General features: G+C 41.7%; 1 protein-coding gene across 1 annotated transcript in view; it reads right to left on the bottom strand.

The window, feature by feature from the left end:
- Nucleotides 1–17,225, bottom strand: part of DNAAF8 (dynein axonemal assembly factor 8) — a 96,563-nt gene that overhangs the window by 10,606 nt on the left and 68,732 nt on the right. Inside the window, exons 24-28 of the mRNA XM_035549110.1 lie at nt 15,498–15,548; nt 13,224–13,393; nt 7,685–7,880; nt 3,568–3,662; nt 2,090–2,210 (exon numbers count right to left, since the gene is read on the bottom strand). Of these exons, the coding sequence (XP_035405003.1) occupies nt 2,090–2,210; nt 3,568–3,662; nt 7,685–7,880; nt 13,224–13,393; nt 15,498–15,548 (633 nt within the window). The remainder of the gene's footprint in view (nt 1–2,089; nt 2,211–3,567; nt 3,663–7,684; nt 7,881–13,223; nt 13,394–15,497; nt 15,549–17,225) is intronic.

Genomic DNA, 17,225 nt, shown 5'->3' with positions numbered 1-17,225 from the left:
AATGATGTGTCTGGTTTGCTGGCGGCGCTTACTATATCGTGCCTGACAGTTCAGAGATCACGTGTACTTGCTTTTCCAGGACAGTAACTCTTTGAAAAACATTTTCTGAGACGCAGACACATCAGGGCTGTACATTAATTTTCTTTCCACTCTGCTTAGACATCTTCAAAGCAAAGAGATTTCCTTATAAAGCAGGAAATTGGGGGCACATATTTTGAGATTTGCTCCCAAGACTGAGCCATACAAAACTTGCAGAATACCTGTGCTCTCTCCACAACTAGCTCTCTGTTGTTATTATTATTAACTTGCAAGCTAGGCTAAAATCAAGAAGTGCTTCAGTCACAACAAAACCGTGCTTCAGGTCTGGTCCTTTTCCAGGGTGCAGTTAAGCTGTTGGGGAAATACTCTGCTTGTCAGCAATAGCAGCATGGAATAGTTTGGACGGGGAACACCTGCAAGTCCCCTCTCACTGCAGCTTTGTCCTCTGAACAGAGCTTGAGCCAACACATCCCGCAGGAAACACAACACAAGATGTGGTGACATCTCTGCAGCCATCCAGATAAGAAGGTCAGGCAGCTACATGCAGAACATCCTGGTCATTCCCCCAGAAGCTGCTGTTAAATACACACAGTTGCCAATCTCTTATTTCAGGGCTCATATAACGGCTTGAGAATGTCAGTAATGTTGTGAGACAGGCCTCACCCCTCACCCCAGCCAACAGTTAAATCTAAAATGTTCATGTAGTCAATTTCTGACGTATTAGCATGCAACATAAAAAAAAAGGAGCTTGCCTGAGGAGATAGGACCTTACACGTGATTTTTGTCATTTTCATGAAGAATGTGTAGGGCATCGTCCAAGGTCAACATAAGACAATGGAAAGAATCCATTGATAATGACCTTGGGAAAAATTCTCCTTCAGAGACCCCCTACACAAAGTAACCTGGTGCCTACCAAGCACCTTTGCTCTTATTAAGGCAAAGGTCTTGACTTACCACCATCATCCTTGCACTTCTACGTGTGCTGTCTTGTGAACCTGCTGGTGTGGGGCCAAAAGTCCCACATCAGTAAGGGTTTAAGATAGGAATAAGCATCTGTATATCCACAGCATTTTTATCATGCTCTTCTGCCAGTCCACAACAACGTTGTGGTTTTACTGCTGGGGTTAACTGCAGCAATCAGTTGCAGTGCAGGAACATTTTCCCAGCTGCCCACCCTCCTGCTTGCTGGTCACATTGGAACTCAAGCTACAGGAATGAGAACGACCTGATTCCAAACATGCCTGCTCCCCAGTGAATACCACAGGGATACTTTACCTGGTCACTGCTTGGTTATAAAAGCTTGGAATCGGTCCACAAACATCCATGTGAGAGTTACATCTCCTGACATAAAAGGCACAGCATCACAGCCTGCGTTGTACACATGCAATCAAGTACAATCAGCAGAAAAGACCCAGAGCAACCATAGGCATCTGAGGGCACTGACAGGCTTGCTGAAGTTCTGACTTCAGAACAAATTCAGACCAGCACTAACTGGAAGTCATTTTGAGCTGGCATCTGTTCAGCAGCTAGTGGGAACTGAATGAGATCTCAGTCCAGTTCCCAAGAGATAGATGTCTACACTGCCAAAAGCACTCCCTGCATAAATTGCTACCTATCTGCGTACAGAACAAAAGGTCTCACGAGTGCCCGTCACGATGGCGTCTCGGTCTCTCCTGTGGCAAGCTGTGAATGGGCATGCAAACCACTGTGGCCAAGCTGGTGTTGAAACATATTGCAAACGTTCAGCAGAAAAAAAGTTCACCTTTTCTTACGTTATCTGTGTTGACAGTGCTTTTTCTTCTGCTGGTGACAAAGTCAGCACTTCTGAACAGCCCTATATTTAAGCACAGGAAAGCACTGGCAGTGGCAAGACCTGGCAGGTAAACAGTTAAACGGCCGGACTCCACTGGAGCTGCTCTTTGCAGCTCAGTTGTCTCTCCTTTCTGAAAGGACATCAATACCAAATCTTGCTGTCACCAGATGGTTTGTCTTGCTGTCCAATTAATCAATAACAGTCTCAATCTATATCAAGAGTTACGCGTTTCCTTACCAAGATCGCATGGTTGCCCAGAGCCCAATAAATTGAGTCGCCCTCCTGTTTCATGTTTTATGATTCTCCGCTGCCTGTTGATTTCCAAACCAACTATAGGGTCACGTTTCAGGTTATAGATCTGCAGGAGGGAAGGGAAGGAGAAAGAGGCAAGTCATGTGAACATTGTTACCTAATCTGTAAGGATAACTCTTCTTAAGTATTGATTCAGCCACGCTGTGAAGCTTTTGTTGGTGTTGTGTACTCCTATAATTGCCAGCCTAGAAAACACCTGGTTGTCTGGAAACAAAAACATTTTGTATGCATTTTCTTATTGGGGCTTAATTAAGTACAGCATCTTTTTATCCTTTTAAAGGTCTTGCATCCAGACACCTCTGTTCCCAGCTCTTCAAGGCCAGAAGCTCAAAGACTCCGAGTAGCCAACATCTTTACCCAGTGACACTCCAGTGTGTAGCAGCCCCCTTCTGTCTCTGAGTGAATCAGCACATCCATGTGTCCCAGCACAGTGTAGCCTTGCTATTCCGGACCGAGTCACAGAGGGAGGACATACACATAATGAAGCACTTTGAAGATCTGGCCAGCTACTTGTAGTTCTAGAGCTAACCTCCTTGGACTGACTTGATTGGGCCACCTCTGTGCCATGAGGACATCAGTCAAAAATTTCCATTCCTTTGATGGGCATAACCCATCATTTCAAACTCTTTGGTTTTGAGAAGAAACTGGTCAGAGTGGAAACAACATACAAAACTAGCTGAAAAGGAAAGACTTATTGTTTCATTTTAGCCACTGGCAAATTACGGTGGTTTGAATCAGAGACCAGCACTGACACAGTGTGAAGGGCCAGATGAGCAGAAGCTGTCCATGCCAGTACTGGTAGGCTTCTCAGCACTACCTACAATACAAGCCAAGAGGCAAGAGTCCACTCTTTCCCGTGCCGTGGACCAGTTCCTCTGGGGGACAGCACCCTTCTTATACACATGTAGCAGTGCTCCATGCTGTGAGCACGTATGCACTCTGGGGGACACATTCAGCAATCGGTGAGTTATATTATCAGCTGTCCTGCTTCATTCTCAGTTCCTGAACACTACGGGAGAAAACCTGGTGACAGTCAGCCTCTGGCCAGCTGTGTCTCAGCAATCACCAGTGGTGCTGCTTCCCCATGACCTGCTTCCAAAGTGATGTTGGCTCTGTGTGGGAAGTTTGCTTCTAAAGCATCAGTCCTGAGCCCTCCTGAGTTTATAGCACAGGTCACCGAACAAACGTATCTGAAAAAGCACTTTTCCACAGACTGTCTGGGTCAATAAAAAGTTAGCACATTGTGACAGGGACATTCACAGGAGAAGGAAATCTCAGCAGCTGGTGAAACACAGCAAGAAAGCATTATCTACAGTGTAAGGGGAAGGAAGTCAGGGGATAGCAGGACCAAAGCCACTGCTCTGACACAACAGGATACTTTTCAGGAAAGGGCAGAATCCTACCTCTTCCTCCTCTAATGTCCGACACTCGGCGCAGCACAGCCCTTCTGGGAAAAACAGCTTCATATCCCGGACAGCTATTTGATAGGATTTGGAGCCTGAGAGATAAATACAATGAGAAGATTCTCTCAGGCCATGAATTAAACATTCTCTGGACTCACACTCATCTTCCTGAGAGATTGATGATGTGCAACTTACTGAAGTAATTGCTTTAAAGGCCAGCTGTTCCGTACAGTAATAGCAAACATTTAAAACCATTATATTTAGAATAGTTTCATTGCCTTCTTGGTATTTTGATTCTGCTCTATTATCACACAGCTTGTTCTACATGTAAACAAGACTCCTTTTTCCTCACAGTGTAGTCAAGGGAATCACGTTAAAGAGCCTGTGAAACTCTTCAATACTAGCTCTAATCCCCCCCTTTTTTTTTTTCTCCCATGCTTCTGGATCACACCAGGCTAGTCTTAGAATCACAGAATGGTTTGGGTTGGAAGCGACCTTAAAGATCATCTGGTTCTAGCCCCCTACCATGGGCAGGGATACCCCCCAATACACCAGGGTGCTCCAAGCCCCATCCAACTTGGCCTCAAACACTTCCAGGGATGGGGCATCGATGACTTCTCTGGGCAGCCTGTTCCAGTGCCTCACTACCTTCACAGTAAAGAATTTCTTCCTTACATCTAATCTAAATCTACCCGTTTTTTAGTTTAAAGCCATTATTCCTTTTCCTATCACTACACTCCCTGACAAAGAGTTCAGTCTTGCTGAATGGGAAGGAGTTACTAGATAGTAAAACAAGTGTGCTTTATAACAATAATGTAAGCCCAAATATGCTGGTGATGTGGGTGTACAACAGGGCAACAGAAAACATTACGGTCCAACAACAGTTGGAGATCTTTCGGAAGTCTTTTCCAACCTAAATGATTCTATGATTCTATAATTAGTGTGAGATAGTACTGATAGCAGTATAGTATTCTGTTCACCTGTGGTCACAAAAAGCAGATTGACACTAGAAGAGGTACAAAGAATGAACATAAGGATCAGAGAAGGAATGGAGAACCATCTGAAGAGTTAAAACTAAAAGACCTTGGGTTGTTAGATCCAACATAAAAAAATAAGGAGTCTGATTTCTGATAAATACATCAAGGTGAAAAGGTCAGAGAAGCTCACTACTACTTGAAGTACAGGTATTGGCACAATAACAGATGGATACAAACTGTTTATGACTATGTTTAAATTTGAAAGTGTAATAAGATTTCCAGCTACCAGAGCTGTGAAGTTCTATAACCACCATCCAATTGGGTGAATGCTTATGAAAGTGAATCGATGATGTGGCTGCAGGTGATAGCATTTACTCAACTCAGGGACTTGAGAGGTCCCTCCAGTTTAGCATTTGAATATTACCCTATAAAGCAACACTGTTATAAACCACTACTCAGAACGTTTTGAGATTTGTGGGTGGAAAATGTTTAAGAAGGAAAAGCTATTTCTATGTAACTGGAGTTCAGATAGATTGTCAATGTGCTGGCACAGATCCATACTCCTGGGATACAAATATACAAAATGCAAATATCCTCTGAAATATTACCATTTTTGCAGGCTACATGTTGCAAAAAAAAATGTGCCTTGCTGCTCCTAGATCACTCAGTCCTGTGTGGAACTTCATAACTCAAGGCATTGTGTAGCCAGAGTCCTTAATGCAATAGTTTACAATCCTGAGATTGTGTAAGTCACCAGTGTATAAGTCATGCTGTATCCTTTATGTACCTCTATGTCAAATCTTTCTTGTTTAAATCATTGATGCCATTACAAAAAGGGGACACATGCTCTCAAAGCAGAATAGCAACGTTTTACTCTCACCTTGCTCAAGGTATAAGACTGTATAAGATGCGCACGCAGAGCTCCTTGGGTTCAAGAAAAAGCACTAGACAGTGACTTCATAAGGCCCAGAGGAGATGGGAGGAATGCAGGTTTACCTCTGCAGCAGAGTCTCAGAGCACTAAAACTGCACTACTTGGTTTGACTGTACCACTGGAAGCCGGTCTTCATCTTACTTAATTTCCCTAGTCACTTCCAAAGGAAACACTGAGGGTTTGTTCCAATTCAGTAAGATGGCATTGGTTAGAGATCTTCCTCAGCTGGAGCAAAACTGAGGAAACCTGGTATTCCCTCCTAGGAAAGAAGTATTTTACACGGTCCCCCAGGTGATCACTCGTTCAACGATTAAACTCTTCCTGCTTTACTCGTAGGCAAATGTTTCTCCCTTTTTGAAGGATAAACTCTTGGAGGTGCAAGGGGTTAAGAACACACCTTTCCTTATGGACAGACTCCTCCTTAGCATAGCAGCTGGATCAAATTCCTGAATTTGAGTTGCCATGTACATAAACTACAGCTGCAACAATTTTCCTTGAGTGTGTGCAATTACAGCTTTGTGAGCCATCCATATAGCTGGCTCTAATACACTAATACACAGTCTGGTCTCAGCAGGCAGGTGCTGGCCAGCCAGTTCAGCTCTGTGCCCAGCCCAGCCTTGGAAGGAAGCAGCGATCTGAAGGGAATCCTGAAGCAAATATCTGAGGGCTTCTCTAACACACAGCTCTCTTGCTAATGTAAACTAACAGAATTACGCTAGGAAAGCTCTAAGCGTAGCATGGGTACATCAAGTTTGGGTATATATTACCCATGACTGATGAGTTCTCATTCTCAAGGCAACATGGAAAGGCAATCCATTAATCTTATGAGCAAAAGAAGCAGGGGCTGATAACGGAAAAGTACTGGCTGAAGAGCTCTGACCATTTCTTGTGTAGGTAAACCCTGCTCTCCTGTCACTCCTACAAATGAGATCCTGTAAGTAATCATGGTAAGAGATCTCTCTTGATTTATCTTAGTCCTAAGGATTATGACCATATCTGACAAAAAGACATTCTAAATCAAGGGGTCGATTCTCTTCCCCAAGCTATATGTGGTGGATATATTGGTGGTTGGGGGACAGTTAGACCAGATGATCTTGTAGGTCTTTTCCAACCTTAATGATTCTATGATACCTTGTTCACTACCAGTTCTCCTCTTTGATATGGAGAAAACGAGGGAGCGATCTGACAGTGCAGAATTCAATAAAAAGAGCCAGTTAATCCAATGGATCTTGACAGGAAAGTTCTTGTGGAACCTGAAAGCATAGCTCAGTCCCTGCTAGTTCACCTGTGTTTATGTTTATTGATTTTACTATTGATATACTCCTTTAACTACATACAGCACAAAGAGCACCACACTGAGAAAAACAAACTACTCATGGGCACTCAACTAATGATTCCTTAGGAATTTTTGAATTACGTTCTTCCCCCACCCCCCCTTGTGACAATGGCTCAGAACCCCCTCCTACAATACACTTAGTTCTTCCTAGTTCTCTCTCCAGCAATACATCCCATTTTCCCATCCTTCACCCATACTCTCAGCTATCTTCTATCCCACCCACCCAACATATATACTGCAACATCCTAGCTCCCTCCCGTTTCTTCCACCTGCGGCTGGCAGATGAAACCGTGGCTGGTTCAGAACACTGAGGATGCTGACTAGCTCGGATGCCTCTGCTGATGTGCCAGCTGGCAAGAGCCTCTCAGAATGGAAAACAGCTGAGTTTACCTCCATTCCTCATTGGGAGCAATTTTTGATCACCTCTTTCTACCCAGTCATTAATGTTTTGAGAAGCTAGAGAAACTCACTATCCTGGAGACTTTAAACCCTCTGTGAAATCTGGTGCAATTGGCCAGTGGCTTGTAAGGTTATCAGGAGGGGACTCAAAAGCAGAGAGAAGACAGATGGATTCTTGGGGATAATAACAAAATGACCAAGCAGTGAAGAGATCAAAGGAAATCTCTTCTGAAGGAAGACAGATCTGGGGCTGTTCTGAGAAGACAGCTTTTTGATATATCTTCTGGGAGAATATTTCATAGCTTGAGACATACTCAGCTCCGCCACCAACAAAAGAATGAAAGCTTTCTAGGGAATAATGGCCTGTCTACTAAGGCCAGATCTGTAGAGACGATGTAGGAGAGAAACAATACATAACATTTTTTCTATTGGCATGTCTGAGCCTTCAGACTTTTCTTTTACAAAAACCTACCATAAAATCCGTTTTGGACTGTGCTGATGCCATACTGAGCCCTCCAGAGGAATGGATCTAATGCTTGGGCCACTTTAGGATCCTCTGGCCCCAGTAAATCTATCAGCTTCTTCACAGCATTTGGTCTTTGAAGACAAAGCACGAGAGAAGTGCCTGAGGTAAGATAGGTACAATGAGCTTCTAAAACAGCAGGATCCTGAAAAGAAATAATGGAGAGGAAACAGATTATAATAAACAGTGCAGGTGAGTGCTGGATACATCCCAGCTTTTCCTTTGGCTATAACCATCTCTGTTTGAAGCAAACAGATCTGCCATTATTCTTTGCTTTCTCTCCTCTTTGCAACACGCGTGCTAGTGGCCTCTGCCAGCAGAGCTTCCAGAGCATAGTCCACAGTCACCGAGCTGGTATCTGCTGTGACAATCACCTGGTAATAGTAGGTCTAGTTCCCACCCTGAGTACACATGGAGCTAAACAAAGTTAAGCACTGAGCTTGTCTTGTAGCTGTAAGCAGCTCATGATTTTAGTCCCCAGGTTCACGGATCAGTCAATGGCAGTTTTTACACATACGAACAGCTTTGGCATCAATTTCCTAACATTCTTCAGTAAGAAAGGAAACAAAATTGTGTTTCTAAAAGAAAGAAAAGCCTTGTGCTGTGACTTGTTCTGACAATCTGCACATGCTAGGCTGGAGGTGGAGTTCATTTTTAGTGGGTAAATACAAATATGAACTGCTACTCTGCTGTTTAGTTGCCCACTACTGAACCGTTGATTTGTGAAATACCCTTTTCACAGTACCTTCAGCATGACATACAGATAGGGAAGCAACAGACATGAGCAATATCATGGAGGTCATAAATGTTCTGGGATAAGGAGCCATGTTTAGTTCTGCTTATAGAGGATGATAGACTACAAATACCAGAACTCTTCTTTGATTTCACAAAAGGGACCCCCCTGCCCCAACACACACACCCTGCTGCTAGAGCCCAGCCTCTCCTAGAGGGTGGTAGAATTTCATGCACTAGTCAGGATCTGGACCACAAAAATAGTGAGCTTAAAACAAGGATGCTCAGGACAGGGCACTAGGCTGAAAGAAAACGGCTTGCCCTCCTGGCTTTGCCACTGATGTACTGTGTGCTCCACGACAATTTTCACCACCTTTGTTTCTTTTACAAGCATTGCCAGTTCACCCTGAGCAGAGATATTTGTTACACAGCTGTGCAGGTCACAACACCCTGGGATCTTTATTTAACTCAGGATGAGTGGTAAAAACAACTAGCAGCCACTGCACCAGCAACCAGAGACCAATTTGTTGGCTGGAGACAGACATAATGACTGAGAAACCCAGGGAAAGGTAGCAAGCGCCTGGGGCAGAAGGTGGCTGAGCAGCAGAGCCGTCAAGGCCATGCTGACTATTTTCATTAAGCAAAACCTTGGAAAACCAGGCTTGTTGCAGATGTTTCCACTGAGTGCGAGGTCAGGGTGTCCACAGCAGCTGCAAGCTGCCTCTTCCTGCTCCCTTCATCTTAAAAAAGTGGCAGAAGCACACAGGTCTGCCTCCCTGCCCTCCAAATGGCAAAGTGCAGCAACACCAGCGCTGCTGAGCAACTCCAGGGCACTGCTGTGTGCTCTTTACAGCTTACAGACAACAACATTTTCAGCTTATTGGCTGAACCAAGCTATGGTTGGTTACTTTTTTTTTCTTCAATTTTTGAAGAAATTAAAACATAGAGGGAAAAACTCTTGCTTGAGTCAACTGAATAACATCATTCAGCCCCCTAAAGATTTTCATTCCTCTCTTTTTTAATCTTTTAAAAGCACCAGAGAATGACAGTTCTCTAGATAAAACATTTCCGAAGGAAAATCCTATCATTTCATTTAAAAATATGAAGATAAAATACTTCAAGGCCTCTTTTGTTTTTCTGTCATAGGAAACCATTCACTAACTTTGACCCAAATCTTCTCACACTCACATTCCTCCTAAACTATATTTCTAAGTAGGCTACAAACTGAAAATCACTGGCTCAATCCTGATATTTGAAAATGCAAAATGATCCATGGGACAGACCCATTCTTAAGCTGGTTAGTTAGATAAGAGATTTGATACAAGTTGTCATATTTGTCAGTCCACCCATCCCATGGAAATAAAGGGCAAAGGAAACTCTGGGATGGCAGTCACATTGCATGACTGCGCATGAGAAACATACAGGGAAGTTTCATAGGCCGTGCTGTGATTAGAATGCCCTGTTTAGATTAGGATAAAGAGTTTCAGCATGTCATAGCATACTGCAAAATTTTGACGTTAATTCAGTTCTGTATAATACAAAATAAGCCCTTTTTGCTTGAAAACTTTTGATAGTTTAAAAAACATGCACATAATCCACTTTTCCAAGTGGTCATCAAGACTTCTCCTTCGGAGATGAAAAACAATGACGACGTCTCCATGAAAACTTTCAAAAGCTCTGGACAAAACATATCAACATTCATTTGACTCCATGTCAGACATCTGCAAAAGAAAACGTTCAAAGACAGTTTCTGTTAAACAGAACATAAAAAATGAAATTGTTTTGTTCCAGAGCTTCTGAACAGTGCTTTTAGTTTATGTAACAAACGCTTTTGTTTCTGTATCCTGTCTTATGAGCAGGCTTGGGGTTAAAGACTGTGTTCTTTCTAACCGCTAGCAATGGTGTCAGCGAGTCAAGGTGACTTCTTTCCTTCTGATACATCCTCGTATCCGGTCTAGACCCTTCCAGGCAAACGATGCTTTTATTTACATCCTGCCTCAGCACCATCTTCAAACCATGTCCTTGCTGATACCCGAGCAGCTGCAGCGAGATTGCACATTTGCAGCTGACTCGAATTCAGTGAGCAATTTTGTTGATGCACACAGAGAGGAAGTTCCAGCTGTGTGCTGGCTCTGGAGGACTAACAGGATTAAAACACAGCAAAACTGTCCTTCTGCCTCTACCGTTAGACTCACACGACAGGACTGGAGGGAAGCAGTCAAGTTACCGAGTCCAGTGACCTGCTGCCACTGGCAACCATATCAGGTAAATTCCTGAAAGATTGGTCAGCTCCCACTGTAAAATCAGGCTTTCTCTCTAGCAGCTACAACTGTGAGTCTCTGCAGTTCTGGATCCTGGGTAAGTGGGTAAGTGCAGACAGGAAAACCAATCAAAACAGGCAGAACTCCCTCTGGGAGCAGCTGCTTCTCACAATTTCAACACTATTAGATCATGGTAAAAGCTGAAAAGACAGCATCAGCTCTGTTTAGCTGACCTTTGCTTTTATTATTATTATTAGCCTTCAGGTAAAAAGCATTATTGTGATTAGACAATCTCAGCAAACAGTGGACCACCCCATTATTTATCGTAGTCCAAAGGCCAAAAGCTACTAAGAAGCTGACTGCTAGTATTTTAGTTGAAAAAGCAATCATGTTGCTGAAAGCATGTTGCTGAGGATATTCATAAATGCGCACGTAAATAATACATTTGAAAGAGGAAGGAGATGCTCAGTATTGCTACCAGCGACTAAACCCCAGATTTGATACCAAAGTACTATGTACATAAACCAAACTGGCACATTGCACAGCACATGGGAGTTTCTAGAGATTATTTTAGAGATGGATTTTGGATCAGAATCTGGGTGAGGAAGAGAGAGAAAGCCTGGAACTTCTAGAAGCGTTTGACACTGGCTCCAAGCTCTTCAACACGAGATGCTCAATCTCAGCAATTTACCTCCAAGTTAAGAGACTCTTTTTAAAAACAGCCTTGTATCCTGTTGTGCCCTAAACTGAGAGACAGATCTACAATTAACATTGCTCTGATTCAAATGCTTATATGAAATTCGGCTGTGAAAAATAGTTCTGCCCCCATCACCTGCCATTGTAACAATTACATGCCAGATTTTCAAAATAATCCAGTCCCTGAAGCATGCTGGGGCTTTCTGAAAATCTTACCTGTTTGTCTTGGGAGCCCAAGCCATTTCAGTCCACATGACTAAAAGACTTTTAGATACGTTCTAAAATGAGGAGGAACCCCCTGTACAATAGAAAGCATTTTGTACTGCCCATTGCCCCTTGCCAAAGGCAGTCTATTATCACTGTTTTCTCACTTTCAGAACATGCTTTTTTCCATGAACAAAACCCCAGTACTCTGTAATTTTTAAGCTCATTAGTCACCAGCTCTTCAAGGAAACTAAATCAATGCTCAACAGCTGCTCCAGTGTGCTAGAGAACTCTTAAAAACAAGAGAAAATTTTCATGAAATAAATTCTCTTCAAATTTACCCTAATATCTACATTACTTCCCAAGGTAGACATTTAGATATTTTTTTAAACGTCTTTTGTTTCAGATGATCAACTAAATATTATTGTTTCATCACATGATTAAAAACTTTATTGGAAAGTACTTCCCCAGCAATTCTAATAGGCACTATACTCCTCTTACCAAAGATCTGCAAATATTTAAATATCAGATGCTTTTGCCCCATTCCTTTGCTATTATGCAGAAAGTATTATTTTTTTGCTGATAGGTGGTTATGTCAGAACACTGTCCTGTGATATTTCCCATCTTCTTCTGGAAGACTATTATGAATTCCTGTGATATGTGCTTTAAACTCTTCCAACTTAACTCAAGAGTAATATCCACAAAAAAGGCTTGTTCTCTGTAAAAGTTAATTGGTTAAGTGTCTTCAGGAAAGCAACCAAATAAGTTTTTTTTCTTTTTAAGGAAAAAAATAAACTCCTTGAAAATGTTCAGCTTTCCATTTCCTGATTTTCACAATATCTTTACACTCATCTATCATCTCAGAATATTTCAGGTTGGGCAAAAAATGAATTTCTAATGCTATAAAAGAGCAGAAACAAACCTATTTTCAGCTAACAAAAACTCTTAACGCCCCAAGGTCTAAAAACCCTCCTTATTGTCTGTTAGACAGTAGAAATGACAGCAAAATAATTTTCTCTTTGCAGGTCATTTTTATAGACTACTACACACACGCTTCTGGAACAGAAACTCAACTATAGATGTAACGTAATACCATATTGTTACTGGGCTCAGGAGGTATATATATATTCTCTGGCAGTGCAAGGAATGTTCTCCAGCTCCCTGGTTTAAACACATGGATGGAAAACCAGGCACACGGGCAGGGAGGGCAGTACACTCCTTGAAGTGCCCTACCTGGATTGACTGTGGGGGAAGAAAAAGGGGACACCTGTTTTGTAGTTAAGAGTCAGCATTGTAAATTAGCAATTAAACAAATTCTTGGGAGGTCTGTATTGCCCATATCCTCTGAACTTTTGTTTTAGAGAAACTAGGTCTGCTTCTTTATGGCATACGATAAAAGAAACTGTCAGCGTGTCAGCTTGCTTTGTGCATGGTATTGTACAGATATGATTGTTCTATATAGCTCACTTCTAACAATAACTAAGAAATCCCGGATGGGAGTTTTTGCTCTTTCAGGAATGGATTACTCACTAGCTCACATATTTTCCCACTCTAAACCTAAGCATAGCTGTAGATCTGCCAGTTTCGTAACAAACCTGTTTCACTTCAGAAGAAAGGAGTCCTAAGGCAATGTCTGGTTCCAGATGTACGTGTTTCATCGCAACCACAGTGAATTTTTCTAGGTCTATTTTTTGGAGGATCCTTGCAAGACGATGGCTCCAGGCACCAGGTTTGATCAGCAGCACTGTGCAAAGGATCTGGGCTCCTGTAACAAAGCACACTAGTCAAACCCAAAGCTGCTCTTAAAAAGAGAGGCGAAACATACAGCAATATTTCTTTACTAGCCAGGACAGATATCTCTAGAAGAGGGTTATCTAAAAGCTGGCACGAAGTTCATAGAAATTTGAACCAAGCAAGTCCATAAAAAAGCTGTGCACATATATTTATTTTTAAAAAAGGAAAAAAAGCTAGCTACAACAGTCTGAGCTTGTAGATTTTTTTTTTCTCCAGGAAATCTGCGGTATCTACAAGTCCAAAAGGTTTATCTGGCAGGTCTGTAGGATGAGACTCCATCCTTTATATTATAGCTGAATGTTTTGAGCAGGATAAAATATTTCCTTTTACATTTTTCACGTGAATTGTAATGATTATGCGATAAAATTCTTCAGGCACCTATTAAATTCTTATTCCTCATAGTTTATCTCTCAGAGCTCTGTATCTCTCTGTTAGAGCTATGTTTCAAAGAGGCACTAACAAGTATGACAGGTTCCAATTAATGTTATAAGCCTTATTATGAATGGAATTGTGTTTACTAAAATTGAGATTTCAGCAAAAAGTTTTTGCTTCTGACAATATTTCCCCAGCAGGGCTGCCAGCCAGGTGTAGCACACAGTGTGCTATCAGAAACAGAACAAAACGGACCAAGATAGTTTTGCTATCTGACAATACAAAATGTCTTAAAAGGCAGAAAATACATAAATTACATTTTTAAATGACAGCATTTTCAAATCATTAGTTCTACTAATATAAAGCACTGTCTAAAATCTAAAGCTTTTTATTAATGGGACTGTAGTTAAGATTTTATCCTAATAACACCCCTTGAAGATTTATTAGCAACTGTAGTGTCAGAAGCAGTCAGCTAGGACCCATTAACTGCTGGTGCCTAACCATGTCAATTAGCATGAAGCATGAGGTAACAGTACTGCAGACTGCTAAAATTGATCCGTGATTATCTGTTTGTGTACATAAAATGTCATTTTATATTTCCTATACACCCCATTCCTAATTATACAGATGTCGATGCAACGAAGCATCAACCATGCTGCATATAATTTGATGCATACTGTTATTTTCAATTGGCAAGAGGCATTTTGCTGATTCAGTGACAGAGAAATATGGCATCAAAAATAAAAGGCAGGAATGCTGCCTCCATTTGATATGGAAACTTAACCCTTCTCCTGCACAAAGCCCTCATATTAAGGAACTGCTGGGTTTTTGCACATATTTCTTGAACAAAAAGGTTTAAATGCCATAGCAACAGCCTGCAAGTGCAGAAGCAAGCCGTTCGGATCCACTCAGCTGCTCTCACACAGAACGGCAATCTCAACTGTATACAGTTACATAAACGTTCATTGTCCTCAAGACGTTTTACTCACCATCTGCTATGTTTCTGGGCAAATATTCTCATTCTTGTGGTGTGTGAATCACTACATGCTGCATATTTATGTACTTTAGACACTTCAGGAGGGGATTTGTCTTCTCTCACTTTGCCTTCTTGCTCTGGTCAAAGGCAAGTGTCTAAACCAAGGTGGGACACTTTGCCACCTAGAGTTGGTTTTCTCTCCCTGGTGACTGTTAAGTGACAACATTTGATAACATACTGCTGTTTATCAACGGAACAGTCTCTGTTGATCATGAATTACCACAAAGGCCTGCTTGGCAGCCCTCAGACATGCCGGATTTCAACAGTTCTGGCTGTTTAGTGGCCTTTCTGGGTTTGCCCAAGTTTCCCAGTTCTTGTTACATTTTTCAGCACCATAATATTTTTAGATCCTTTCCTATAGCCCGTGATCGGGCCACCCTCCTCCCCTATGGGTTTTCATTTCATAGTGTAACAGAACCACAGCGCTGGATCTCTTTTATATACTATTTATATACGTAAGATATGAGCATGTTAAAGTAAGTGTAAACTCAAGACAAGCAAATATCAGATTTCCTGACATGTTTAGACAAGAGAATGTATATCACTGCCAGTATTCAAGCCTAAGAAAAAAGAAAATCTTTTCACTTATTTTTTGCTGGTACATCTACATGAGTTAGGTCCACAAAGGCCTTATGAAGCCACATTTTCCAATTTGTTCTTCTCTCACCTGTTTGCAAGTAGGTAAATAGTGATTCTTCACGGCATCTCTGGCTCTTTTCTGATAAATGAGATAAGCAGATAGATCTGATTAATAAGTGTGTATGTTCTGGGACAGTAATTTGAGAACAGCGCCACCATCTCTGCATAATGCAACCAACACTGCTATGACACACATTTTAAAATGCGACCCTGGCACATGCGTAGCTTGATTTCAGACATGGTTGGGAATTCAGTTGTACTGGGACACCCTGGGAGATGTAGTACTTTTCACTTCTCCAGACAGCCCAATAGCATATGCTGAAAAGGACCACAAATACTAAGTTGTGTTGATTTTCATTTATATTTTCTGTGTAGGTTCTTTCTTAGTCACCATTTCAGGGAGCAGCTAAAACAGTTTTAAGCCAACTTCATGCTGCCACTATTTCACAGTCAAGTTGGAAGCTGCCATGAAAATCAGACCTGTTTCTCTTTCCCTCCTTCCCTGCCCCACAAGCAAAGAAGGGCTGTGTATTCTGACTACACACCTAGGCAGCACTGATCTGTGGTTCAGTCCTCTCCCCAGCTCTGCTGATGAAACCTCAGTGACATTCCCCAAACAGCCAGGAATGGTTACTTCAGTGGTTCCTCATAAGAGCAAAGCAGTGTAAAAGGAGCCTGGTATGAGCGAGTTAGGCCTTACAACAAAAGTCCATATAAAAATGTTTTTCCTTCAGTCTAATGTAAAACCTGCAGTGACCTAGAGAGGTGAGGAAAATTTACGACACCTCAAGGCATGTGTGAATTGAGAAGTTAGCTAGGATGAGGGTGCAATGAGGAGAAACTTGCAGACTGTTAAAGGACTTCCTTTTCCAGTGATCTTCATTGGCAAGTTTAACCAAAGAGACATACAAGGTAAATAGCAGAAAACTAAAATCTGTTTGTCAAAACAAAATCATCATCATTTTTTACTGTCATCAATATTTATTACTGTCTGAATACTGTCTGAAGTCCATGCATTTCTATTTCCCAGAGCAACATATCTGGAAGGTTATCTAGCCGAAGGTTTTTTTTTTTTTTTTTTTAATTTTAATGATACTTTTTTCCCTTTCCAAATGTATTTCTCTTATTTTGCTGTAAATAATAAGAACAAACATATAAGGTGAAACCATCTCCTTGCCTCATAGTTTTTATCTCCCATCCTCAAAACACCACTTTTTTTCCTTTAGTATTAGGGGGTTAGCTAAAAACTTCTAGCATCTGTGAAGTGCCTAGTGACCTGCATGGCAATGTAATGCGATGAGCAGAGCCCCTGGCTGAGACTTAGGAAATGAGCATTCTGCTCTGATCTCTGTCACTCACTTATTGGGAAATGGTGACCAACACATTTCACCTCTCTAGGCTTCAATTACCCTTGCTGTAAAACAATGAAATGCATATTCTTCAAGACCTACAGCTGAGAAGTACTACTAAAGAGCTGGGATTAATTACTCTTCCAGCCTACATTCCACAGCAGAACCAGACAGGTTGTCCAGGCATGCAGAGAAGAACTGTGCAGAATAAAGGTGATCATGACAATAATACCACCTTCCCCCAGTACCAAGTAGACTTATCAGACCTTTTCTTCCTAATTGGCCAGGATTACAATGTCTAACCACGGGTTTACTAATCCCGTTTTGATGACTCCAACGTAGAGGATGTAGAGTTATTTTTTCTGGAATCTATTTTAAGAGTAAAAAATATTTTTATTCAAGAGGCA

Source organism: Cygnus atratus, chromosome 15, assembly GCF_013377495.2.
Source record: "Cygnus atratus isolate AKBS03 ecotype Queensland, Australia chromosome 15, CAtr_DNAZoo_HiC_assembly, whole genome shotgun sequence".
Classification (NCBI taxonomy): domain Eukaryota; kingdom Metazoa; phylum Chordata; class Aves; order Anseriformes; family Anatidae; genus Cygnus; species Cygnus atratus.
Note: the sequence above shows the minus strand (reverse complement) of the source record. Positions and strands in the feature narration are given on the sequence as shown.